The 26,940-nt window shown below is 43.1% G+C and overlaps 2 protein-coding genes across 2 annotated transcripts; one reads left to right on the forward strand and one right to left on the reverse strand.

The window, feature by feature from the left end:
* Nucleotides 1-4,386: 4,386 nt before the first annotated feature.
* On the forward strand, nt 4,387-12,554 carry LOC135378199 (dynein light chain roadblock-type 2-like). Its single transcript, XM_064611144.1, has 4 exons — nt 4,387-4,526; nt 4,860-4,935; nt 8,214-8,381; nt 12,347-12,554. The coding sequence occupies exons 1-4, from the start codon at nt 4,524-4,526 to the stop codon at nt 12,388-12,390; spliced, it is 291 nt and encodes a 96-aa protein (XP_064467214.1). The 5' UTR covers nt 4,387-4,523; the 3' UTR covers nt 12,391-12,554.
* Nucleotides 12,477-26,465, reverse strand: LOC135378198 (glycine cleavage system H protein, mitochondrial-like). The gene is made up of 5 exons (XM_064611143.1): nt 26,134-26,465; nt 24,380-24,459; nt 20,359-20,422; nt 16,850-16,981; nt 12,477-13,960 (listed from the first exon to the last, which is right to left on the reverse strand). The coding sequence occupies exons 1-5, from the start codon at nt 26,267-26,269 to the stop codon at nt 13,863-13,865; spliced, it is 510 nt and encodes a 169-aa protein (XP_064467213.1). The 5' UTR covers nt 26,270-26,465; the 3' UTR covers nt 12,477-13,862.
* Between the last annotated feature and the right edge of the window lie 475 nt (nt 26,466-26,940).

A 26,940-nucleotide genomic window follows, 5' to 3' on the forward strand; every position in this document is an offset into this window, starting at 1 on the left:
AACCTTTCCGGCGTATACAGGAGACAGGGGCGGTGCACTCTTGTTCCAAGCAAGGACGGGCTCCCTGCAAACCAACGTGAGGCGAAACGAACTCTTTCATGATGTAAGCCCTACGTGTGACTTGTGCGGTGCCGCGCCGGAAACCATACGACACGTTCTACTCGAATGTGACAAAGTGAAACTGGAACCAGTGTGGAGCGGACGACCGAAAGAGAACACCGAAGACATCGTCGCCTGGTTCATCGGCCAAACCGAAACCGAAAGTCTACAGAAGGAGGAACGGCTGATCAGCGGCTGATGCAAGTGAAGCGCCACCTAATACAGTGGGAACCACTGATCTCTATGTATAAAGGCTGGATCGCGTATGGGAGAGGGGCTCGTGGGAGAGAGGCACGCATTCGGGCCGCCATGTTGGTGGGCCCTAAAACGCTGCGTGTGCCCATTGGAAACAATGGGAGGCAACAGAGATTGTGAGTATTTATTGCACTACAGGCGTTGATCATTGTTTGTCGTCAAGCGATTTTGTAAGGTGCCAGTATACTGATATATCCTAACAGTGTTTCGCAGGTGCCCTGCATTTCGATTCTTAATAACGTTATGTTTTGCATTCCGAAACTAGACCGTCACTGCAGTGCAGCGCTGGGAATTGTACTACAGCACGTTTCCCAGCCAATATTTCAATAAGAAACGATGTGAGGTTAACAACAACCATGTATATAATATCCCGTGCTGCGTTCTGGACAAAAATTGTTCCACAAAGAACGGTCCCAGAAGGGATACCCGCATGGTAGAAAGAAATCGCCCCGTAGAATCACAGCCGTTGTTTCAAACAGGCGTATGCGTTTAATTTGATTGATATCAAGCAAGAAAGGGTCTTTTAGTGAACGACAGTGGTGTCTTCGATGTAATGCCTCGCAAATATGAACACACCGAAGCATCCCAAACAATCACGCTTAGGCCAGTTAATCTAGGTGTTGATGTAAACTTAATAAAGTTATTTAGTAAGTGGTAACACCTCCTTGAGACACAAAACTTATATCCTTTTGAAGTACAGCACTTCTTTTTTCTTCTTCCTTCATTTTTTCTGATTATTTGCAGGTGAAATTGAATGTCCTTCTCGCGTACTCACATGCTTTTGCTGAATAGAACTGCAGCGTGAACAAAGCTGCGTAAGGATGGGGGCCTGCCATCCACTGCTGACTTTGTCATGCTAGTTATGTGGAGCACGTTGCAAAAAATGCAGCTGCACATCTGAAACTCCAATCATTATCATCGTCACCTAAAAGGGAATGTGGTAGCACTGCTGTGAAACCAGGCACGATTTCTGAAAACCCTCTATGGCACTTTCCGCAGTTTGCACACTTTTCTTCAGCGTCAGTCTCTCTCATAGGAGTCACTTTGCATTAACAGTGACTCCCATCTTACATTTTCATGTGCGAGGGCTCTCTTGCACTACACATGTACGGTTTCCCAACTGCAACATGACGATTTGGAGCTTGAAACTGGAGCCCTGGTGTTCCCTGTGTATGAAATGATACCAACTGAATCTTGTCAAACGTGATGTTTAGTGGAAGATGGCTTTCTTGGTTGTGCATTCTGAGTGACAAAGATTAACACGATATGCTTTTGTAAAGATAAGTGATGTTATGCTCTATGAATAAAGAAAATATACATTTTTCAAGTTCAACATTTATTCTGGCATATACGCATTTCAAGATACAATGAATGCGCAGGGAAGTGACAAAACAATACATTTATTGTTTTGTGACCTCCCTGCAATGACAATATATATCACAGAAATGACAACGTACAGGTACACTATGTAAATTTGTTGCACCCAATTTTCATACATGCTGAATTTTAAATTTTTGTTTTGCTGCCTATGTGTTCAGTGTATTACAAATTGCGTAATGCAAACAACACTTTGTTAATTTCAAGCTTTTTGCTCCCATCCAAGATATTCCTGTCCTGAAGGAACCGCCCCTTCGACACCATAAATATTCAGTAGGTTTCACTCTGGCAGGCCCTGCCACTGCAAATTTCCTGAATTGAAACCCTTCAAACTGTGTCATAACCTTAAATACGTCAATATTTTTGCAAGTAGTTTACATGCTGGAGGACACTCCTCCTGCAGCTAAGGCAACTGCAGAGAGTTCCAAGAGGCCGAAGGTAAACCTACAGCTGCATGAGTTTGATCAACAGTAGTGCATTCTCAAGAAATAATTTTCTTCTTATAGCATATATGTGCATGCCTAGTAACTGAAACAATGACCACAGTTCCGCAACGAGTTTTAATTCCTGAGGGTGTACACTGTAGAGGTGGGTTAGATCTACAACAGTTAATACAAGGTATTATATACTATGAATCAGTGATGGCCACTAAGTACTTCTACTATAACTACTAACTACTTTGCAATGGAGTAGTTTAACTAGTAGTTCAACTACTTTTCAGGCAGGGTAGTTAAAACTACTTCTTTAACTACTGCAGTGTAGTTTAACTACATCTATAACTACTTAATGTTGTCCATCAACACCAATCCCATTCTATAGTGTTCTAAGACCCCTAAATATGAATCACAAGCAGTGATAAAAGTGAAAATTTAGTACACATGCACGGCACAATTGCTCTGCACCTCCGTTCTCATCAAACAAGTAGCTCAAGGTAAAAATCGGAAGCACAGCCATGCCGTAAAGCTTGCGGCAAAATCGGAAGTAGTTGGCGCCTGCAGTAACCTAACTACTGTAGCCAACTACTCGAAATAGTAGTTAACTAGTAGTTGCACACTACATTTCTGCAAGCAGCTGATAACTACTTTTTAACTACAATCAGGTAGTTTAACTACATGTAGTTAACTACTGGCCATCACTGCTATGAATACCTTTTAAAATCTCATGTGACACATATGCTTTTACTTTTTGGAGGTGCTGCGGTGATCGAAGTTTGTGGGCACTGCTCAGGTTTTGCACCCATTTCTTGCGTATGTCGAGGCAGCTGTGAAGGAGAGAACATTTGTTAGGTTGCAACTAGTTAAAAATAAATATGTTGTTTAGTAAAAGCATCGCATAAATGTTCAAAACATCAGTTTAAAACAGGGTTTACAATCTTGATATCTTTTAAAAATTTCAACGTTTAAACGCTGTTGTAAAAGAAATTATAGCTTCATCACTAAGACACAATGCTGGGTGAAGGGGTCTAAGGTGTATATAAAGCTCTTTGAAGTGATGTGTTCCATGATGTGAACATGTAAAGAGAATGTACAAAATTGAGAGAGGATCACCACAGTGCGTGCACTGGGGTGGTTCCTCCTCGTACAGTAGGAACCCGTGAATGAGGAACATGATACTTATCTGTAAGCTCGATCGCATCAGACGATGACACAGGTGATGCTCGATGACACAGACGATCCTCCGGGTAGCCCCCGTGAGGAAACCTGTATTGAGGGACCACACTGCTGCAAATAACACGACAAGATACAAATTATTATTATCGCAACAAGCTGACAACATAGCTCAGACACAAAGGCGGTATCCAAGTCACACCACACCACCCTTACGTAGGATTCTTTGTCACAAATCAAACCAAGGCACAAAATAATACCAATACAAGAAAAAGGGTGACACTCTTGGTCTTATTATGACGTAATACTGAACTTATACGCGAAGGTGGTTCAAAGAAATGACTGTGCACTTGCTTCCGTAGAGAACACTTGGTACCGTGCTAGCAATGCATGCAGAAAAGCGCTCGAGTGCTCGCACATATTGATGACACCACTATCAGTGTAGTGTAACATGTTATCTCCAGCATGTTATGCACTCAAACTGTATTTGCCGGCGGGTAAAATGCAAGTGGGTTCGATTGAACCTCGGAAGAGCGATCAAACAACTTCCACCCAGCGCTGGTTTTGGACAAAAAAACACTTCATAATTGTCAAATAAATGTACAGAATGGACGCCTATTTATACCTTGATAAAGAATGACTCACCTGTAGAAATTTCGGCCCGGTATCATTGCCGGTACGGTTGGTACGACCGTAATTGCAAGAAGTTGCCATGATCGCTGCGGCGACTGTTTTGGGTACAGTAAGATGGCGGCTGGTTGCCGCACGATCGCGCTCCCTATCCGCGATCCAGCCTTTTACAATCGAGATCAGTGGTGGGAACCACTGATGTGGGAGTGGGAACAGAGAAAGAAAGCAAAACACTCTTGTTGATATTTGTATATAGTGCTCTCGTGTATATATGTATTTTTCTTTTCTTTTTTGTTGCACCTGTGACGCTTGACGTCTGCCCTGACTCAAAAGGGACGAGGTGCACTTGCTCACATGATCAGAAGATGTTACAGTTACTGACGCGTTTGGCGCTAGTGGCGGCGCTACAAAGGGAAGGTCGTTGCCGTTATCCATCCTGATCCATCCATCCGCTAGTGTGACGTCAACGCAAACAACTGAGGCGAACCAGCGGCGTGCCCGTGCATCCGCCCAAATACCAAAGTCAATATTGTGGAACAAACCGAACATAAAGTGATGGTCAGTTTTGAAATGTTCTTTCTGTGGAATATCTGTGTATGACTTGTTTGAAATGGTAGTTTGAAGCAGAATCCTCAGGGCCGGAGCTTTTGCTTCGATCTACCTTCACCGGATCGCTCTTTTGCCCCTTTTAAAAATTGCTGTGGCGTACGTTGGACAGCTACTGCGATAATGTATTCGCATCTGCAGAACGTACCGGTAGCGATCACTTTGTACACCATGGTGTTTGTTTTGTGCACTCAAGAGCATTCCAAGCGGCATCCACGCGTGTCCTGGAGCAGTGCCTGCAAATTCTGGGCTCTGTTAACGTTTAGTTCCACATTTTGGTTTCAGAGTGACGTGGAAGAAACCTTGCAAAGGCTGAAAGCCCAGAAAGGCGTCGTAGGAGTTATTGTTGCCAATTCTGCAGGTGTGTATCTCTGTCATATAATATTTGAAAGGCTCAAACGTCGCCATCCCAGTATAGACTGCTGTTTCGGCCTTATTTGGTCCATCGTCAGCACTACGCAAAGAGCTCTTGCTATTTTTTCCCATTACATTGCGCACTGCTGACGATGGCCCAATAAGGCCGAAACTTTCAGCTGTCCAGTACTGGCATGTCGACATTTGAGCACTTTAAAACTGCTATACGTGCAGCTAAAGAGCTCCGGCTATTTTTTTTTTTCTTCTGTCATATAATGACCTTCTTAGTTAATTCATCTTGTGCGAAGGAGGTTTCTATAAATTTGCACTTGCAACACCATCAAAATTCAATGTAACTACGGTAGTAACAGTAGTAGTAACAGTAGTAGCAGTAGCAGTGTAACTGAAACTGGTTGCTCGTCAAACCATCTATGCACAACTTCAATGACAGGGTCATTGAAGTTGTGCATAGATGGTTGATGAGCAACCAACAATGCTATGAAGAAACTTTAAACAATGTAAGGAGTTCATTGTAGGTTACGGTAGTTAAATTGAATTTTGATTACGTACACAACTGTGATGACCCTGTCATTGATATCCAACCAAGTCGCGCCATATCAGGTGTAGTCAGAAGTGTATGGTGGCGAGGTAAAACGTGCCACATAAGTTGCCTGAGAGCTGTCATTGTCAAGCTGGAGTATGAGAATAACCATTATTAACGAAACGCACTAAAGCCTTGCTTGCTTTTGTTGTTCAAGAAGTTGAGTGCGCGTGTATGTTTTTGAGGTGGTAAGAAGATCCATGTAAATAATGCCCTTTCAATGCCAGAACACGCCTTTTCAAAATGTTGAGGTCGAATCCGAACTACTAAACGTCTTGCCTTCTATTCAGCTTTAAGGGGATATGGAACCCATTTTGCACACCCTTCACTGTATTGTAGGTTTCCTGAGGGACATGGACAGTTCCATACCACACAAATGCTTACCCCCAGTGAAAACTGTAACTCCGCAACAAAGGCTCAACAAGGCTACTTGCTTTACGTATAAACCTACTCCAATAATATATTATGTTATTAGTCCACTTTTTGCTGTGTGATTTATTTATGTATTTTATACTTACCGCAGCCTCAAATGAGGCTATTGCAGCAGGGTGTCAACAAAGGAATTCGCAGGTAATTTACGAACAAAACCGCTGAGTGCGTTCCAATCACAGACCGCTCTAGGACAAAAACAAAACTTAAAACAGCGAACTTGGCTGTGATACGGGACAAAGTCCAACTGATGAAAGCTTCTTAATGAGGAAGCTCCAGCAAATCTGAGGTATTCACTGAAAGGAAGTTTTAAGTTCCCGTAAACGATGGCATGAAATGTCTTTAGCCGCAATGCACAGCGCCTAAGCACTAGCAAAGTTAAAGAGAGAGCAGAACTTGGAGGAAAAAGAGGATCATATTTAGATAAGATAAAACGTACAGCCTTTTTCTGTACAGACTCCAATTTTGGAATGTCCGAATTGCGATATGGGTCCCAAACTTCACAGGCATATTCTAAAACGGTACAGATTAAGGATTTGTACGCTAACAGTTTAGTTTCAATAGGAGAATATCTCAATGGCCTCTTCAAATAACCCAGCTTCTTTAGAGCTTTGGAACAGATAATGTCAATATGGGTAGACCACAAGAGCTTTGGGGGTTAAAGTTACACCTAAGTATTTATAAGAATCCACTCTGTTCATTATTTTGTCACCCATTTGATAAGGAAAATCCATTGGAGATTTATGAAAAGTAGAACTCATTGAGGCACATTTATTAAGTTGAGTGTCATGCCCCAAAGACTACACCAAGAGGTGATTTTATGTAAAGAGTCTCAGAGTAACAATTGATCATCAATAGATTTTACCTCAGTATACACAACACAGTCAGCATATAGTCTAATTTTTGCTGGAACTTCCTTTACAATATCGTTAACAAACAATGAAAAAAGCAGTGGCCCTAAAACAGATCTTTGAGGGTACTCTACAAGTGACACGAGCATCTTACGAAGTGAAGCTAGAATAAGCAACTTTCTGAGCACGATCGGCAAACGCTTTGCTGAAATCAATGAAAATAACATCAGTTTGGGCATCAGCATTAATTCCAGCAGCTAAACATGTGGACAAAAGAGAATGAGCATCCAAAAAATTCAGATACATGGTGGCACAAGACATGTTCAAAAAGTTTGTAAGTGGTGGCGGTCAAAGAGATCGGACGATAGTTAATGAAAGTTGCTTGTCACTGCTCTTACGTGCAGGGATAACAATAGCCTTCTTCCACACAATGGGCAGTTTTCTGGAATTAAATGGTTCTGTGAAAATAACCTCTAAATATTTGCATACCCATTCAGCGTACCTTACTAAAAACATTTTAGGGATTGCATCAGGACCACTACCCTCGTTAGGATCAAATTCAGCAGCTGCTTGAGAATGCTAGGAGCTGAGAACTTAGCTGTCTGCAACTTCAAGAATGACAGTATCAATTGAAAGACATGGAAACTTACTGTTCCCACCGGCAGAGACAGAACAAAAGTATTCAGTAAAGTAATCCACAATAATGTGTGAGTCAGAGTATGCAACATCACCAACCATAAAACTCTTGGGGTCCAATTTCTTAGGAAGGATTGACTGCCAAAACTTCCTGGGATTTGTGATGTTAGGGATGATGTGATGTGATTGGTTTGATGTTGGGATTTGTGATGTAATCCTGGGAGTGTGATGTTTCTGAACGTAGGATGCACAAGAACATAAGAAAAATGTTGTCTTCATTGTTGCAGCAACAACAATAGAATTGTTAATATGGAGACACATTGTCAGTATTTAACAGGATGCTTTATTCAATTCCATAGTTGCTTACTTTGGTAGAGATTCGGTTAGCTTTTATTGTAGTGTGCCTTTTCACACATACCCAAATATTAACATAGTCACTGGTGTAGCCAAGGGATTGGGGGGGGGGGGGGGGGGGGGTGTTCTGGGCGTTCACCCTCTCCCCCAAAATGGTACCTTTGGTAATGCATTTGGGAGAGGGAAGTGCGGGGAAATCCTTTCCCATGTAAAGTCCTCATAGAACCCCTCCCGAAATATTTTTCTAGCTATCCCGCTGAGCATAGTATTAAGAACAGAGCTTATGACAAGTACTTGATACTTCCTGAAAGCATGAGAGCCCTTCTTATCACATACGCAGTATTTTCTGGCTACACCCCTTGGATTCAGATGCAACCATGCTTACTCCTGTTTTCCCACTGGCTATCATACTAGGAGCACCAATCAAAACGACACTAGATAATGCCACCACAACACAGTATGCTAGCCTTATCAGTCAGCTGACTGAGAAGACTCGGACTACTGTGCGTGACCTAGATCCCAGCAATGATCTAACATTTCTGCGAATTCGCACAAAGAAGCACGAGGTCATGGTCTCATCTGGTAAGTGCTGTACTTCAACCTCCTTAATATCTCTGTTATGTTGCCAGTCGCATTGGTCATTACTAATGGACATCACACTAGCAGCCAACCTCACTCACACTGCATTCCTTCTGCTTTTGCAAACCGTAGCTGGAATCGCTCCATCGTTCTGGCATGGAGGCAGTACATATCTACACTCACTTTCACTTAGAGCACAGAAGACTGTGCCTTTTGTGCAAAATAATTTCTCTTGTAGGTTCTTCCCTATCACCCAACCAATGAGCAACTTTCGCACACAGTGTATACATAGTTATCTTCTTAGGGTGAATAAGTGTGTCAATTAATTTTTGCCACATTTACAATAGCCTCACAAATTTACTGTCTGTGCATCACCAAATTGCATGTTTTTCATAATGGCAGAATTGTTTGTGTATTGTTATGGCTTTGCGTGCAGTCATTCCGAGTTGAAGCCAAAGCGAGACTGCCATGTCAGTCACAAGTGTAACTCTGCATTCTTTCTCCTATGGAGCTGCACAGCTATAGATATGTTTGTGCAATGAATCCATGAAAGGAGTACGTACTGGGCTTGTTAGTGGGGTAAAGGTAAAGACGTCTGAGTTACACTTTCCTTGAGTACGAGTTAAAAAACCTTGTGTGCATAGCCTCAATATTTCGGTCCCACAAAAACAATCAGGCTAAAATGCTCGGGATACAGCTTAGAAACTGTTCCTAAACATTGATGTAATCTAATATGTCCCTGAACATCTAACCCACAACCTCACCAAAATACCCCCATATTGATAATCTATCACATTCACTAGGAAAACTAGCAACAAACCATGGGTTTGGTGTTCCACAATCAGTAAATCTAAACCTTTTTATGTCTTTCATATGTCTAACTTCTGATTGTTATGCTATTCAGAAACTTTCAGCCCGCGCAAAAAGGGAGTTGCATACTTTAACCCCCTTAGTTCTGGCTCTCGTTATATTGGCCAGACTACAGGTTTTCCCACCCATTTTAGTCCAGGTGCCATCTGAAATACCCAGGCTCCATTCAGTTTAATCCGAGTGCCATCTGAAATAATCCAGGTGCCAACTGAAATAATCCATGCCGTTTTTAAGCACTATAACCGTAGATTCACTTGAGAAACATCACATAATATTCTAGTGGAAGGAAAAGTAAAAAAAAAAAAAACTGCCGCACGGCGCCAAGGCATTGGGAGTTTGAGCACGAGTATAGCGAACGACATCATTGGTGCTGTCGTCTGCTACACAGCGCCTTGTGATTGAGCTGCAGGATATTCCACATGGCTAGAAGAGCACGAAAAGACATGACGCACATAGCAGGCGACATAATTTGTCCTGTCATCTGCTACGGAATATCTTCTGACTCACCTGAAGAAGTCATGTCTTTCCGTGTTCTTCTAACCGTCGGGAATATCCTGTAGCTGCATCGCAAGGTATTCCACAGCAGATGACAAGACCAATGGCGTCGTCTGCTATGTGTGTTACGTGTTTTCGCACTCTGCTAACCACGGGGAATATTGTGCAGATCAGATACAAGATATTCTGTGGCAGACAACATGACCAATGGTGTACGAAACCAACGGTGTAGTCTGCTATACTTCCGCTCCAACTCCCGATATCTCGGCGCCGTGCGAATGCTCAATGTAAGACTGAGCAGAACTTCAGTCCTGTCAGCAGATTTTTACTTTTCCTTCCACTACATGGCTGTAGAATATTTCATGGGGATATCCCTTATGTGAATACAGGGTTATAGTGCTTAAAGTGGGACTCCACAACAAAATCACCACAAAGGTTGTGATATATCCATAATCTTTGGGACGTCAGGAACGTGTATGAAATATCTTGGTCCAAAAGTGCACAGATTTTACTCAAATGAGTTATTACGAAGCGAGCGCTTTGCTTCTGTGAAGCGAGAGGGCGCTGAAAGCAACACTGACATCATCCGGCAAGGGCTAAGGAATGTAGGCTTCGAAGCAGACGACAATGCTGGGTGACGTCACGTAATCCTCCTCCGGACGAACCACCGTAGTAAGGAGCTCTGTTTTCTGCTCTTCACATTTCAGTTTCAGTTTGCTATTGTCATCATTTATGAATTAATTACGCATGAAAAATGAATGCAAATGTTGTATTTGGTATCGGGAGGGGCGGTTCAGTATGATGCTTACCTAATTGTTTTCGAATCCTTGCAAAGTCTCTCTTTAAAAACACTAGATTAATTCAGATGGCACCCGGGTTAAATTGAATAGCACGTAGGTGATTTCAAACCACAAAGTATTCCAGCCAAAGCACAAGCTACATAAATTTTGTGCTATTAGTAAACAGGCATTGCAGTAGAAGCATCGGTTTCGATCTTATTTTTCGTTTTCTGTGATTATATTTTCCCGAGGTATTACGAAGTAGGGTGATAAGTGACCAAGAGAAGTTATCCTGTTATCTCATGATGGCATAAGCCAATTTGAACTTTTACTATTTAATTTGGTTCAGCGCTCATTTTTGCCACGTTTTCGGAAGTCTAAAAAATTATAAACACAGAATGACTTATTTGATATACAATGGAAGCATTGCACATGGAAGCACATTGGCAAGTGCCTCTCAGGTCATGATTAAGAGTTTTGTATTCTGCATACTTCATTTTTATGCTGGTGTACTACCGTATTTTCTGTTGTATAACATGCGCGTTATACATTTTAAAAAGTGTCGCAGAGAGGCACTGCATCTATCGGTGCGCGTTATACATAGCAGTTTTTCCCCGGAAGGTCGACTTTTAGGAGCTGGTTGTCAGGCGACTTGTAGCCTAGGAATAGCCACGTGCGGGGTTCTAAGTGGCACCTCTTAGGCGGTTATAAGGGGAGTACACCTCCAGCATATAACAGTCTCTAGGCTTCTTAGGTTCTGGATGGATGGCGGTTTCCCTTTGCAGCAGCATTGCTCCTAACTGAGGGCGACATAGCACGCGTAAGTCGGCTGAGGGTCAGAGACTCCAGGTGACTTTGGAATACTAGTACGCCCTGTTGTTTTCACATGATCACTCGGGTGGCTGTAATTTAAAATGACAAAAAATAGTGAATTATAATTATAATAGCTAACAAACAATACTTGTACTTGGCGTGTATGCTTCTGCTGGTATATACATAGGGTCCTGTGTTTTAGGGTAAAACCCAAAACAAAAACCCTAAAACAAACTTTGCAAAGTGCCAATTCAGCCACCGATACGGGCACTGGAGAGCACTGTGCATTGGACATTCAGCACAGTGTTCCGCATCTTGTCAATCTGAAATGCGAGAAGCACGCTCTCTCTCTCTCTTTTTTTTTTTTTTAATTTTCAACCCGAAAATCTACTTTTCCAGCTGATTTTACTGTTTTATGGCTCCTAAAATAAATCCAGATTTTTACCCTCAGATTTTCAAAAACATGAAACCCGAAAACACAGGGCCCTATATGTACAATGAAAGCGATACAGAGCCTATACTGTGAAACCCTTTAGTTTCGCGGGCCTGAATTTTTGCGGATCGAGTAACAGGGATATGTTCACAGCGACTAAATTTTTCGCAAGCCTCAAGAGCTCCTCGAGCTTCTCCTCCTCTGTTTTGAAATATTCGCGTGCCGTTAAAGTTCGTGAATTTTCTCGATTCGCAGAAAATTCAGGGCTCGCAAAATAAAAGGGTTTTACAGTAGTTCCTGTTCAACAGTAAAGAACTGGAAATCGCATGACTGTGGTGCGCGTTATACTTGAAACTTCCAAAGTTTTGTTAATTTTAAGGGGTGTATGTTATACACATGAAAATAAGGTAGTATTGTTTTTCCATCAGAGTTTGTTTGTCATCATCAAACAACTAGCAAATGTTTAGTCACCTCATAACAAACGAAGCCAGCTCACATCCATCTATGTTAGTTCACAACCCAACATTAAAGCTTCACATGTGTATACATATATTTTTTTTTTTTCTCCTTCTTTCCAGATAAGGGCTACCTCTTGATAGTCTTGCAAAACCCTCCAGAGTGAACTGAACACTCTCGTAACAGCGAATATTGACATACTACTGTACACACAACCAGATTCTGGGACAATGTCTTTAAAGGCAGCACATGCACACTTCAAAACAATTTTTAATGCCACTGTGTATAAAGGATTGTACACTGTGTAATAAAATGGTGAAAAATGCTTCACGGGCAAGCCATGTGTTGTACTTCTGTACATTGTAGTCTCCTGCAAGCCTCTACAAGATACAAGCCATTGCTATACATACCGTATACCCATGACACAGGGCAGCCTAGATTCCTTTGATTTCACTCATAAATAAATGCCCAAATTTGGATATTTATCATACTGTGTTACTGAAAAAAGCTTGAATCGGCCGTAATTGAATGGAGTAAGTGCCAAGAAACCCACCGCACTGCTGGTCTCCCTTAACTGTTTCATTCAGTGCATGCTCTAGAAATGTGGTGCTAGCTGTTCAGACAAGACATATGAAGCAGTAAATTTTAAATTGCTAAATATGTGCACATTTCATTCAAACAGTTTGGCAGGTGTATCTGATAGCGACGTTCTTACAGTAATTCATAGCAGAAGTCTCCAGCACCATGTTGGCAATGTGGACACTGGCAACCTTTGGATTAAATTGTAATTCAATACTGAATTATAATTTAACACCTGTATTAGGTGTGATGAGGCACTAATAAGTTTATAAAACCATTTTAATGACTTGTAATAAATTTAAACTACCTAATACGTTTTAGTGTAGCATATTTGCAAGATGGAAATCATTGACTAGACCTGCATTTGAGACAACTGTTGCAAAGGAGGTGGCTGATCTCCTCTTTCAACAAGTAGCAGCTCTCTCCGCTGTCATGTTGTCAGCAGATACAAACACAGTTTGCATAGGTGTCCTTCCTTTGAAAGGCCTTTAGGTTGCCTGTGTGTAAGGGAGCATGTGTGCTGACAAAACTGAATTGGCAAATGGAATAAAGTTCAATAGACTTGCATAAACATACTTGACTAGGACTATAGCAAGTGAGCAGGTGACAGAAATAATGCCACTTAATGAAGTGAGGACTATGTACCGCTTGGGATAAAAGTTTACGGAACATGGCACTGGCATATTTCCTCATCGGAGCGGTCCCCTGCTAGCTATCTGGAAGAGATCGAACAAGTAACGGGTGACTGGCTACTCTCTCCATCTCCCAGTGTGTGTGTCTGCACCTTCTTGCTGCTAGGGTGTCGCCCCAGTGGAGAAATGCGACACCCCTGTGTTCCGTGAACTTTTGCCCCAACCTGTACTGAACTGCATCTTTAAAAAGCATGCATAAAAAAGCATAACTCATAAAACTAGGTATTTTGGCACTTTCGTCAGCTTGCATACTTCGGAAGATATTAATGTCAGCAAAAATGCTGTTGCACTAGAGAGCTGCTGGTTTATTTGTTCATTCTTCATTTTTATGTGTCGTTATCCTTAAATTGAAGTGGCTTGATAAAGCTTAGTGTGAACTTGTCTGCAAGAACTCCTCATACTTCTTCTCATCCATCAAAGATTTCAGCTCATCCACATTCTTTAGTTCCAACTTGAAAATCCAACCTGAAACATTAACAGGGACCATAGATGTTAAACATGCCTGCATGTTTTCCCCCCTTGTTATGAACAACCCCTATGATGAAGATAACAGCTCAAATGTGCCACAGCTTTTTTTATTCGCACCGCAACACAATGAGGTAGAGTATCATCCCTGGCGATGAAACTCCCCATCCATCATCTCGAAATAAAGTTGTTGTTGTTGTTGTTGTTGTTCGCAACGTGCAGTCAGACGAATTTTCAGTCCAACACAAATGTTGCCTTCCTCTGATAGTTCTGCAGCAGTGGCAAGCATTTATAGTAAAGGTGGCCTTTACTGTGTTTTACTCCCTTTCATGATATAGCATGGTGTATTGTGCTTCACATTAGAGCGGGCCGAAATCGGGCTTAAAAGTCGTTTTGACTGCGGGCTCGGGTGCAGTCCGAAAGTTCTCGGACCTGATTCAAACCTAACTTTTGTGATCCATTATTTCCCATTATTTAATGCTGAGCATTTGTTTGCAAAAAAAAAAAAAAAAAAGCAACCAAGTGCCTGGTCCCTTCCTCTGTCATTCTACTAAAACGCTACAACATAGGCGTCGCGTTATTCTCAACTTCACCGGTTGAGGATCACGCCCTTGCCGTGGCGTGCGTGTACAGGCGCGCGTGACTGGACGCAAACGTGTTGCAACAAGCACAAACTGCATCAAACGCTTTCCAAGTATGTGTGACTTGCGCTGTATTATCAGTCTATACCGTATGGATTGAACCTGTTGGATAGATCACATGACAAATCTGGCTGTACATCTGCGGGCCAGCCCTCTTCCGGGCTGAGTTTTCGGCAGCCTGGTCGGACTAGAGTTGGGTAAGCCTCACTGGCGTCAGGTACAGTACAGGCTGGGTCTGGTCATCAAATTCAGGCCTGTGCAGTGCTCTACTTCACATATGTTTACATCACCATCTTATGCATTAGTACAGGGGTTCTCAAACTTTGTGGGCCCAGGGAACCCCTGCACACTTGCAGGCAAACTGGAGGAACCCCCGCCCAGCTCGCAGAGTCTACTTTTGCAAGAACACAAGTGGGATCACACAAAACTAATAATAGAACACACAGTTATTTTTATTCCACCAAACAGTTAACTACATCTGGGACAACCCCAGTGGGGATTTAGCCGCGAATGTAATGTGCTAGGGAGCGCGTTCCCTATACCATATTTACTCGCGTATAATGCGCACGCTTTTACCCATAGACATCGCGCCATTGAGGGGGTGCGTTCAATACGCGGAGGAAAATTGGAAACAGGATTTTATTCCGAGATATTTATTCTGAGATATCCGTTGCGATCTGCCGGGAATCGAACGTCGCGATTCTGCCCCATCGTCGCGATTTATTCCAAGATATCCGCGACGATCTCTCGGGAATCAAACATCGCGATTTATTCCGAGACATCAGCGGTGATTTCCCCTATATCGAACGTCGCGATTCTGCCTCATCATTACGATTTATTCTGAGATATCCGCGGCGATCTCAGTAGAATCGAACGTCGCGATTCTCCAACATGAAATGGTCTTCCGTTCAATCAAGCATGGACGAAATACTCCTCAATGTCCGTCGCATTCGTCGTTCATTACTCTGGCGCCAGGCGCTCCATCTGGTTGACTGTGCGATATGATACGATACGATGGCAGGCTGGCGTTGCGCGAGACGATCCGGCCGCGCTACTAAAGTCAGGAAGCGTTTAATGTGCGGGGAACAGAAAAGTACCAATATTTCGGCGCTCAAGTTGGGGCGTGTTCAATACGCGAGTGCGTCCAGTATGCCAGTAAACGCGTAGCTCGCGCTCTCGGCAACTGCCCGCGGAACCCGTGGCGTGGCGTGGCGGAACCCAGTTTGAGAACCTCTGCATTAGTACATCATGGTAATATACAACTACTTTCTCATTAATACAGCTTGGGACAAAAGTTTACAGAACATGGCACTGGCGTATTTCTTCATCGGAGCAGCCTCCTGCTTGCTATTGGGAAGGGATCGAATAAAAAACAGGTGACCGACTATTCTATCCATCTCTTAGTATGTGTGTCCGCTCCTGTTTGCTGCTGGTGTATTATTCCTAAGAGAAATGCAACACCCCGGTGCTCGGTAAACTTCTGTTCCAAGCTCTACGTCAGTCCTTGCTCAGATGCACAAGGACTCATGCTTACCCTCTGGACATCCTCTCTTGCATACGTATTTCCCATTCCCATTCACACAAACGAACACAATCGTGGCAGGCAGCAAGTAACTGAGGCAAATAATACACAGAAATGAACACAACACTTAAGTCCTGTTAAGCTGGCTTAACAGGGCCTAGTTGAACAATTAAACCTAAATAGAGACTTCGAGTTGATGCTCATACTGAGTGCACCAATAGTGTTCAAGCATCTGAGCACTTTCCAGAAATGTCATGGCCACTTTAGCAGGTGCGAAAACCTCAGAGAAACTATGACACTGCAATACTGCTTTGATAATACTTTGTCTATCCTGGCATGCAGACACTGGCTTAGACTGCTTACCCGCAACCACTACAGCACTTGTGGATGCAGCATTTCATAGGGGCGCAGATCGCCATGTGTGAGCTTAGGATGGGAACACAAATTCACTTGTGATGTGTCACCCAATCTTGGGGAGAACAGCTCAGAAACTTAAGAACTGGTCAGTCTTTGAGCATGCAACTGCAACCTCGAGCTACTCTGCTGCCATCTCAGCAATATGGTACTAGGTTTACTACCACATTCTTTGCTTGACAAAGACTTCGGCACAGCATGAGTTATCGTACATCATTTAGGCAATCGTCTTTTATGTGTGTTGTGGGCCGATGAGCAAATTAATTAATTATAATTAGGACTGTAACGTTAAGGTTCCTGGGAAATCCATACCTTCCTCGTAGCAGGAAGAATTGACGAGGGCTGGCTTGTCCTCCAGAGCCTTGTTGATTTCTGTGACCTTTCCAGAAACTGGGCTGTAGATCTCACTGGCTGCCTTCACACTCTCTATTGCACCACATTCGTCTGTGTGATGGAACAATACACAACAATTAATGTGGCAGTAAACAAGACCAAAACCATCAGCACCAAATGTTTAGCCCTGCAGCTCTCTTTGCATGGAAGCAGTGTGTAGACGGGTAAAAACGTAGCTCTTTTCTCTTTTTAATGACAGGCTTGTTATCCTACAGCCAGGATACCATGGCCGCTGTGCACCTGGGTGTGTAAATAAATGTATGTTTTTAACATCTGTATCACGTTCTCATGGTCTTTTTTGTAAAAAGTAACTGTAATGTAACTAAGTTACTTTCTCTCAGTAATGGTAACTAGTTACTTGACCAAGAAACTAACTATAACTGTAACTTCGTTACTAGGTTTGGCAGATACTCTGTAACTGTAACTGTAACTCAGTTACTCTCTAGAAGTAACTTACCCAACACTGCAGCAATGGCTTATTAAAGCTAAGTAAAGTAAACAAGTGAAGTTACAAAAAGCATGTTTTGGTATGCTCTAGCAGATCTTGTAAAGCCTAATCCATAAAAAGGCATGCGAAGTTACGAACTTTAGATGTCACCAAGGCATACCTATCAGGGCACCAAGAGAGCATACTTTCTCTTGGAGCATCTCAGCGCTGAATGCCCATCGAATGACAACAATGGCTGACTTCGCAAGGCTAACACCAAGCTTATCCTGGGTCCCTGACATCCTGGATAGATTCTGATATAGTCGCTGCCTCTTGTGTTCTCATATTTCACGTTTAACACCAGTGTTCATCCCGTCCTTTTCTGGTTGTGGCTTTGCATGACAGTACGATTCCTACACTAAAACGTCAGGCCCAAGTCCCTGCACGAAGGTCCATGTCCTGGACGTGCTCCAAACAATTGTGGCGTCAGACTGACCTTCCCCCCCCCCCCCCCCCTTCAATGTCGTCCGATAACCCTGTTGTTTCTCTGAGTTTGTATGACACGACAAAAAGGAAGAAATGTGACCGAGAAAAGGGTCAGCAGGGTTGCGGATACAAAAAATCTGCCAGAATGCCAAACTATTCACCACCCCGAAGTACACAGCTTCAGTGTGCCCTATGTACTCCTGCAGCTCCATGCCCCATCACACAGCCATGCAGATGCGATATCAGCACGTGGCTCAGAGTGAACAAACAGCATGCCATCTTTTGATTCTAATTTTGAGTGATTCCATTTCATCTACTACAGTCATAACATGTAGGACTGAAGTCTCTATTGTTGTGTACCACAATGAAATGTCATCAAAATGTTGTTTTCCTCGTCGAAATACGTAAGCTAATATGATTTGCCTACATGACAAGGCTCCACCATTCGTAGCATGAACTGATGATGATGTCACACTGTTTGACGGACACAGTTACAGTTTCTTTGCTAAGGTTCCCGAATGAGGCAGATATTGGCAATGCAACTCTCTGCCCCATGCCTCACTGTGCCTCATATTCCCCTACTCCCGCGGAAGATGCAAAAAACGTCATTCACCTTAGCTGCCGCTTAAGAACAAGTGCTGATTGTCATACCTTCTCATGCACTGCTGACCGCGGGAAATATCCTGCGGCGTAGCCACAAGATATTCTGTAGCAGACGACAAGAAGAAACGCATTCTAACGCGAAGTCGTATGCATCCTGGCATGGTGCAAATGTTCGATATGATATGTGGCAAAACTTTTACCCACCGGTGAGCAGTTTCTTCTATGACTTGAAAACCCGTGACGAGGTAGGGACAAAAACAGACAAACACAAACACGGTCTCAAACTCAGCTGACAGATTTATTGCACAACAACATTTAAATAGACACTAGGTGGGAGAGTGGGGGTAAGCTAACAAGTTCTTCAAAGCGGGAGACAAGGTCAAAGAAGCTTTGCTGACACAGTTCCCATAACTGAGGATACAAAGGGTTTCCCAAAGGAGCCTTCTATGAAGGTCAGCCTCCCTGGCCAGCACCATTGTTCGATTCCATAAGGGTTCACAGTTGTTGGTTTCACACAGGGTTCACAGTAAGGGTTCGCATTGTACACTCAGAAAACGGGTATTTGTATCGGCTCATCTATTGCGCCAATGTTGTCTGAGATTTATCTACGCACTGTTGATAATGCTATAGTATCGTTTCTTTCTGCATTCCGCTCCCCTTTGGTACTTGTAAAAAGGTTTGTTGATGACCTTCTTATATTGTCTTGTGAGAATGAGGGTCTTATTGATGAATGCCGCAGTGTAATAGCATCTGCTGCTCCTGAGTTAGCCTTTACCATTGAGCGACCTACCGGTGATTCTCTTCAATACTTGGACCTAAGAGTCATGTTCAATCACGGTCTGTGTTGGTCCTATGGCAAAGAAAAACCTAAGCCGGTACTTCCGGCCCATAGCTGTCACTCGAAAAGTGTTAAATTCGGTGTTGTCTCTGGCTTACTGTCAAATGCCGCAAAAAAGTCTTGCATCCATAACCTTTGCTCTTCTATCAGCCACCAAATGGTTCGCTTGGGTGATGCGGGGTATTCTCAGTCTTTGGTGATCCGTGGTTTAAGGCTTATTAGCGCTAACATGTCTATGATATAGTCTATGAAATTCCTTTTAAATGTGGTTTTTGTTATATTGGGCAAAGTAAGCGTTGCTTAAATGATCGTCTGCGTGAGCATGCCTTGAAGGTGAGGAACAGACACTGTGTGTCAGAAGTAGCTAAACATTTACAAGATTGTAACAACTGTGAACCCTTACGGAATTGAACAATGGTGCTGGCCAGGGAGGCTGACCTTCATAGAAGGCTCCTTCGGGAAACCCTTTGTATCCTCAGTTATGGGAACTGTGTCAGCAAAGCTTCTTTGACCTTGTCTCCCGCTTTGAAGAACTTGTTAGCTTACCCCCACTCTCCCACCTAGTGTCTATTTAAATGTTGTTGTGCAATAAACCTGTCAGCTGAGTTTGAGACCGTGTTTGTCTGTTTTGTCCCTACCTCGTCTCGGGTTTTCAAGTCATGGATCGTCACCACCAGTTCGCTTGCTACCTAACTTTCCTTTCGTTGTTTTCTCTCTCTCGTTTTTCTTTTTTGCATTTTTTCCCACTAGAATGTTTCGTGAGGATGACGGGAAACGTGCACTGTATTGCAGTCTGTGATAGCATGAATGTGCAGGTGCATACAGCCCTATACGGCAATCTGGGAATAGCTGCAGAAAAAGGATCCACATTTAGAAATCCTGGGATTGCAAAAATGGCTTGGGATTCCGAACCCTACTCCACATGGTAAATGTATTAGTGCTCAGGTATGCATTAGATGCTTACAGAGGTTTTGAGGATGCTTCATGGTCCCTTTAGGTCATGATTATGCCGTTTACCTATTGCAGTGTGTACCTATTGTGCTAAGCTGGCCAGCAGCCAACTTTTTGCCTTACCATGCTGGCTGAGTTCGGTTCCAACTTCTGGTGCCTGTACATAAACGACATCACCAAGGGCTTCCTGTACGAAGAGATGTACAACAATCAGTACATATAAGAGAGCAGAACTTGACAAAGAGACAGACAGACATACTTAAACTACTATACTACTACAGAGAAAAAAGGAGATATACTCTCCGAACAGAAAGTTCCAGAACGGACACCTTAAAAAAATGTAAATCTTGGTTTTAGACACATATCTCGTGCTCCTCTACATGTCATACATAAAACTGCTGGAAAGATCTGGAAAACTCAGCCATCGGAACCTTGTGTAGAACCATTGTCACTGTGGTCCGAATTGCCTCCACGTTCGTGGAAAACTTTGAGGGCCATTGTCAGCTTGGAGGAAGAGGTCAGCCAGGGCCAGGTACAGCAAGTACAGTGGGTGTACAATTGTGGTAACAGACCTTTAGGTTAAAATCCAGTGAAAATTACAAGGAATGTACTGCAGAGCTGTCACTACTCCCCCAGTCGGTACGAATCTTGTCTGACTCGGCAGATTTGCTTCAAAGGCAGTTTATTATGTACTTAGCAGTAGCTAGTACTTAAGTACCTAGCAGTACTTAGTACCACTTAGCAGTATAACTTTCTGGCCTAGTGGCACGAATTCATGATGAACGTTTCCTTGTGCATTGACAAATGCAACCTCTCGCATTCCCCAGGTCCCCTCCGTTCCGCACTTTGGCACTGACTGGCTGGATTAGATTTGGAACACCAATAGTACTCATCCCCAGTGATATTATTCTCAAAAAGTGGGCTGTAATCAACCCATTCTGGGAAATTCCTGCGTCGATGCAATGTGCTCCTCTTGCAGTTTCGGTTTTACAAGGTGTGGAACAAGCTTTGCACAGTGTTTTCTTTGGCTGAGTAGTCACTGAGCAGCACACTTCCCACACCAATCTGCAACTCATTTGACAACACGATGATTTTCCGGCATGTCTTGTGTGAAAAATGCATGCGCACATTCAAAGTTGGTGTCTGTGTTTCTCATGGACGGGCATCCTTCTCTCAGATCTTTGTTGAGTAACTGGTGAGCACGTTTGAAACTTGAGTACCACAGGAACACACTGCTCAGAGCCAGACAGTCGCTTCCATAAGTATGTGCTAGGCATCATTCCATGTGTTTCTTTAGCAGTATTTCCACATTTTGAAACAAGACTGAATCACATGTCACTGCTCCATTCTAGAAATCGACAATGCACAAGATCCAACAAACCTTAAACATATACTGCATACAAGCAATCGAATCATTGGCAGTGCGACACATCATGGAAAAGCTTGCCCTGCAAGCTTTGCCATGATTGCAATCTGCAAACTAGAAGGTATGCGCAAAACCCCAGAGGTGAACCAGTGTTGTAATTGCAGTATTGTGTATATCCTCCAGAGGCAGGTATTTGGTGGTAAGTCTCACATGGGTCGACCATGCCAAATATTGCGGCATGAGCAATGTTCATCATAAATCCTCACGTGTTGGGTAGTGGACAGTGATGCGGTCACATGACAAGACTGAAACTGAGTCATTGTACAGTCTTCAATATTGCCGGATTCCTTGGACACCATATGGAGCTGCTAGAGTATTTACTGGAACTCAGTGTGGGTAATCTTCCACTTCTCCAGGGCCACAAGTGCACTAGCAAACAGGTGGTGAGAGTGTTGTGTATGACATCACACTGAACAGGTCTCATCCACTCAGGGACCTAACCAGGAGAAGGATTGCTGCTAACAAATAATGGGATGGTAGAGCTTGGGACAAAATTTTACAGAACACGGCACTTGCGTATTTCGTCATTGGAGCGGCCTCCTGCTAGCTCTCAGGAAGAGATAGAATAAGAAACGGGTGACCGGCTATACTATCCATCAGTATGTGTCCACTCCTGATTGCTGGTAGGGTGTCGCTCCAATGGAGAAAAGCGGCACACCGGTGTTCCGTAAACTTTTCTCCCAAGCTGTACTGGAACAATAACAAAAGGATGGCGTTTTGCAGAGCCTGCACCATAACTTGCGAACTAGTTGGGGAATCCAACAAAACTATACAGCTGAGACTGGCTCGAGCCTGTATTTGTGTGATGGCAACTGGAAGCTGAGGTCAAAGGTGTATATTGAAGTCAGCCAGTGTCACTGGCTGTGACAAGATTTCATACTGAATTTCAGAGACTGTTGATTCAAGACCCACGTATATTGCTGAATACAACTCCAGAGTTCATCAAAAAGTGGGGCAAGGCAAGCACATCATTCTTGTAGGAGAAGGGGTTCTGGCATGTGGCAGTGCAAGTGTCACTCTCTGCTGCTAGCGTCCCTCTGCAAGGTTCCCTCACCTTGCACATAGATGTGTGTACACCAGTAAGCATGTGCCCCAAACATAAAGAGGAAAATTGCAGATATTGTCAGGCATTGGTCAAGCATTCCAGTGAATCTTTGCAATGAAGGGAAGGTTTCATAACAGAGCAGCCTGTAACTAATTGTGTGGTTGTCTGCACGAAGTTCCGCTACTACTATGGCTTTTCCTGATGCAGCTGTTCCACAAAATAGGCAGGATTGTGACCGCCGTTTCTTTGTCAATACGGGCTGGCAAATCTGAAATTGGCAGCCGTCATCCAACCATGTGTGAACTGTTGGGAGTAAACACTGGAGCAGTAACTCCTTCACTAGAGATTCGTGGAAAGTCATAGCTTGGTCATTAGAAATTAGCAGATGACCAAAAAATATGAGTTCTCGGTAGAGAATGGCTCTGAAGGATGACTTTTATCTGAAACATATCAGATTTTTGCCATATCGAATTCAACCCGCAAAGAAAAGCGTCGAGCGGTCGCCAGACACCTCCCCTACAAGTAGCCTGACGTTACTTGCATCATTTGCTCACTCCATGGCTGCACCCAGCCAGTGCCCCTGCGGAGAAGGTAACCTGCTTATGACGGCACATCTAGTTTTGCCGTCGTGCCGGCAATGGTCTGGTCGCAGCAGTCACCTTCTTTGGCCGTGGGTTTTAGTTAATATCTCTGTTATTTTAACCAGTGATTCTTTCATACTCCGCACGGTGAATGTATTAGCATCCAGGAATGGATTACATATGCTTACAGAGGGTTTGAAGGTCTCTTCATGGTCCTTTTAAGGTAGTATAAGGTTCCTTGAAGTCGTGGTGACAAGATCATGGGTTCTGTCAAATAGCATAAGTTGAGATCCACTGCTGTAGAGCATCTATCACCATGTGCCGAAACCACGATATGGGTTCATAGTGCTTTAGTGTGTACTTTGGTGTACAATCCCCATGCACAAGATTTATGTCACCTGATCAATGAAGTGCCACTGAACAAGTAAGTTGGCTCTAACCACATCATCGCAGTTGTTTAATCTTTTAATGCCAATTATTGACAAAAAATCCCCTAAAAAATACTAAAACGAAAAGATAACATTGTATTCAGGAGAAAGTGCATTCTGCATGCAATATGTGCCTGAATAAAGGAAGTATTTATATGCAGATATTTTTGTACATTTGCTCAGTCACTTAAATGCCCCAGTACCAATATTCAAAGTACTAAACTGGACTCAAAGCGCCAGTTGGAAGGTGAGATCTAGTGAGGAGGCAGATAGCAGCATGCAGGCCCCTCTTCCATGATGCATTGTGTTGGACTTGAAGTGGTTGCTTTGCTTCCCATCACCTTGCTGTGCTGGACGTAAGTACTGCACCTATACTTATGGTTCCCACTTTTCGTTGTTTTCATATGGCAAAAATGGGGAGACTCCCACCTGATCCCTCAATTTCTGGAGTTTTTCAAATGTTGTCTGACAGGTATCTCCGAAAAAGTCAAAACATTCCAGACACTGAAACCTCCGGCAAGCACCCCACGACCGTTGCCAAATGAACACTGAAAAGTCGAAACCCTACCTGTACGGTACATAGAGCATAACTACTCTGTACTTCAGACACTAACCGCAACTGCGATTGACCAGCACGTTATCAAATACAAAGTCATACACTTACTTGAGCATGTTGAGAAATTCCAACCGTGCCTACATTTCCATTGGCAGTGACCCATTCGTGCTTCTCAGAAAACCTCCTCTCTGAAACCAAACAAAGAAGAAAAAAAAAAACACTGATCTATCTTTGATGACTACAGGGCGATTTACATAATGTAATACAGAAATTAGTACAGAAGAAAAATAGTAAGCTTCATACCTGGTATAACCATACAAACTCTCAGTTGCATTGGCTCAATGGCATTATTATTTTTTTTTTTTTTGCACTTAAATGGGTTTGACAGAAACTGAGATGCAACATATAAAAAAAATGAAGCCAGTGTATTTCAAAATACCATCAGTAATCAATGATCCTGGCCTCAGGGAAGTTGTAGGAGGAAGTGAGCCCACTGTCATGAGTGCACTTGGTACTTTTTCCCGGAAGTCCTATGTGCCAAGCAAATTTGGAAGGCGACAAGTGCATCAATCTCTTCATGCCACATTATTATCCCTAACCCAGCAATATTCAAGATCTGCACTACAGGGCTGTTTGTTTAAAAAAGTGTTCATAGTAAAATGTAACTGCCTGAAATAAAATGTAACTGGAGTGCTTGCGTAAAGACGGTTGTCAGTTTAGCATCATTGTTTCTCATTGTATCCTATAACATGTCAGACCGAAGGTATTACTTGCAGTATAATGATGATTAGTGAGAAAAATTATTTTTGTATCATAATGCAAGATGTGAGTACTGCTGCAATCCTGTAACCAACCAGAAGTTCATGAAAGGGGAAATTCCCTTGAGATATGAATTTGTTGTCAATTTTCCTATGTTAATAAGCGAAAGAAGTATGTATACTTCCAATGGCAGATCCAGGGGGCCATCGCCCCCCCCCCCCCCCCCCCCCCTTAAAAAAAAAAAAACCGACGACAGGAGTTTTTCCCCTCTCCTATCCGCTGTTACATGTATCGACAGAGAAACCGGCCCCCTCCCAACGTGAGGGTCTGGATCCGCCCCTCCATGCATCATTCCTTCTTCCACTGAAGCCTCTACTCTCTATCCTGGACATTTTCTTTAAACAAATATTGGCCTACTGCCAGATAAGAATCGTAAGACAGCAGTCCTTGGCTCATACTTAAGATAACTTTATCGGCATGAAGGGCACCATGATTGAGCGCAATCCTGCAGATGCAACTGTAGTTGCTTCCTGACTAAGGAAGTTGGAAAGATTTACAGAACCCGATGGACCTCTCGTCATACAATATTTGCTCAACCTTTGTGAACATTTGCGGTGGTTTATTTATCCGTTTATACATTTTTCTGTACCGTCGAAATTATGTTAAAAATCCATTTAAGATGAAGCCTGAGCTTGGGCGAACACGGATGGACTGGACACAAGACAAATACCAAGGATCTCAAACGAGCAATTGACTTTTTACTTAACACACCACAAAAATTATATACAAGTACGTACTGTGGAAAAAAAGAGGAGGAAAGGAAAAATGCAGTAAATTTTATCTCCATAAAAGAGCTTTTTTTTTTTTTACTTTCCTCGTTTCTGCGTGACCAATAAGTGACAACACAAAAAATTCGCATTTTTCGCAAACATTTTTCCGCTGCTGTAAAAGTGAATTAAAATATATCGCTTGTACATAATCGTACAAAACAGAGAATCGCGACACGTGGTTTCACTTCGTTTCGGTTTCCCAGTCAACCCGGTTAACGTCGATGTTATAGACAAGTTGGTGCTCTTGAAACCGGGAATATTGCGAGTACTTACCGGATCGCACTTGCGAAGTTTTTGAAAACCATCGGGTGCCCTGCAAGAATAGCTGGCTTCCAGGATAAACAACAGTGTTTCTCAAGAGCTGAGAGCGCGGAAGTACGTTTCGTACCAAGCACCACGCAGTTGCCATTCTACTATGAATTTTCCTGCTGATCCGGTGCTGACTGTCCACGAATTCTCAGAATGAGCTGCTGAAAAACCGCAACGTCACTAGCGATACTGTCAAGGCTTACAACGTGTGATAATTGAAGTAGATTTCGATAACGCTGCCACTCTTCACGGGAGAAGACGACATGGCGACGCGACATCCTCACTGACCTTTCTTTCACGAGTTCGCCACACCGTGTCTCGTCCATCGGAGGCATAACGAAACCAAAGATGACAACGCCGAGACCGCCGAGGCTAGAGAATGCAATACTGCGATACTGAAATGTTGTTGGGGAAGTGGAACATGGAAAGAGAACGCCCATGTCATTTGCACCAACTGTCAGCCTGTCAGTCGACGGTTCCGGAACATTTCAACACATGCAGTTTCATTGAACGCCGTTTAATTGAAAAATTGACATGTAATAGAAATCTGTTTAATCGGATCTTTTGTTATTACATTGGGAGCATTTTAGATCAGAGAAAAATGGCAGAAACAATTGAAGCAGGTTAGTTGCTTATAAATGCTATTGCTTACTGACAACCACGAACAAATACTCCGTTTGGGTGACTGCATCTTTGCTGGCCCTCGTTTTCCCTCTATCAAATGCGCTACTAAAGGTACGGCTTTGGGGGGTTCGAACTCCCCAAATTCCC

The sequence above is a fragment of the Ornithodoros turicata genome, chromosome 1, assembly GCF_037126465.1.
Source record: "Ornithodoros turicata isolate Travis chromosome 1, ASM3712646v1, whole genome shotgun sequence".
Lineage (NCBI taxonomy): Eukaryota > Metazoa > Arthropoda > Arachnida > Ixodida > Argasidae > Ornithodoros > Ornithodoros turicata.

Coding starts and splice junctions, on each gene's coding strand:
- LOC135378199 (XM_064611144.1), top strand. Junction 4,936..8,213: donor TATTGTTGCCAATTCTGCAG/GTGTGTATCTCT, acceptor CTATCATACTAG/GAGCACCAATCAAAACGACA. Junction 8,382..12,346: donor CGAGGTCATGGTCTCATCTG/GTAAGTGCTGTA, acceptor CCTTCTTTCCAG/ATAAGGGCTACCTCTTGATA.
- LOC135378198 (XM_064611143.1), bottom strand. CDS start 26,269: ATGGCAACTGCGTGGTGCTTGGTACGAAACGTACTTCCGCGCTCTCAG. Junction 20,423..24,379: donor GAATTTCTCAACATGCTCAA/GTAAGTGTATGA, acceptor CTCTTCGTACAG/GAAGCCCTTGGTGATGTCGT. Junction 13,961..16,849: donor TTCTTCCTGCTACGAGGAAG/GTATGGATTTCC, acceptor TTAATGTTTCAG/GTTGGATTTTCAAGTTGGAA.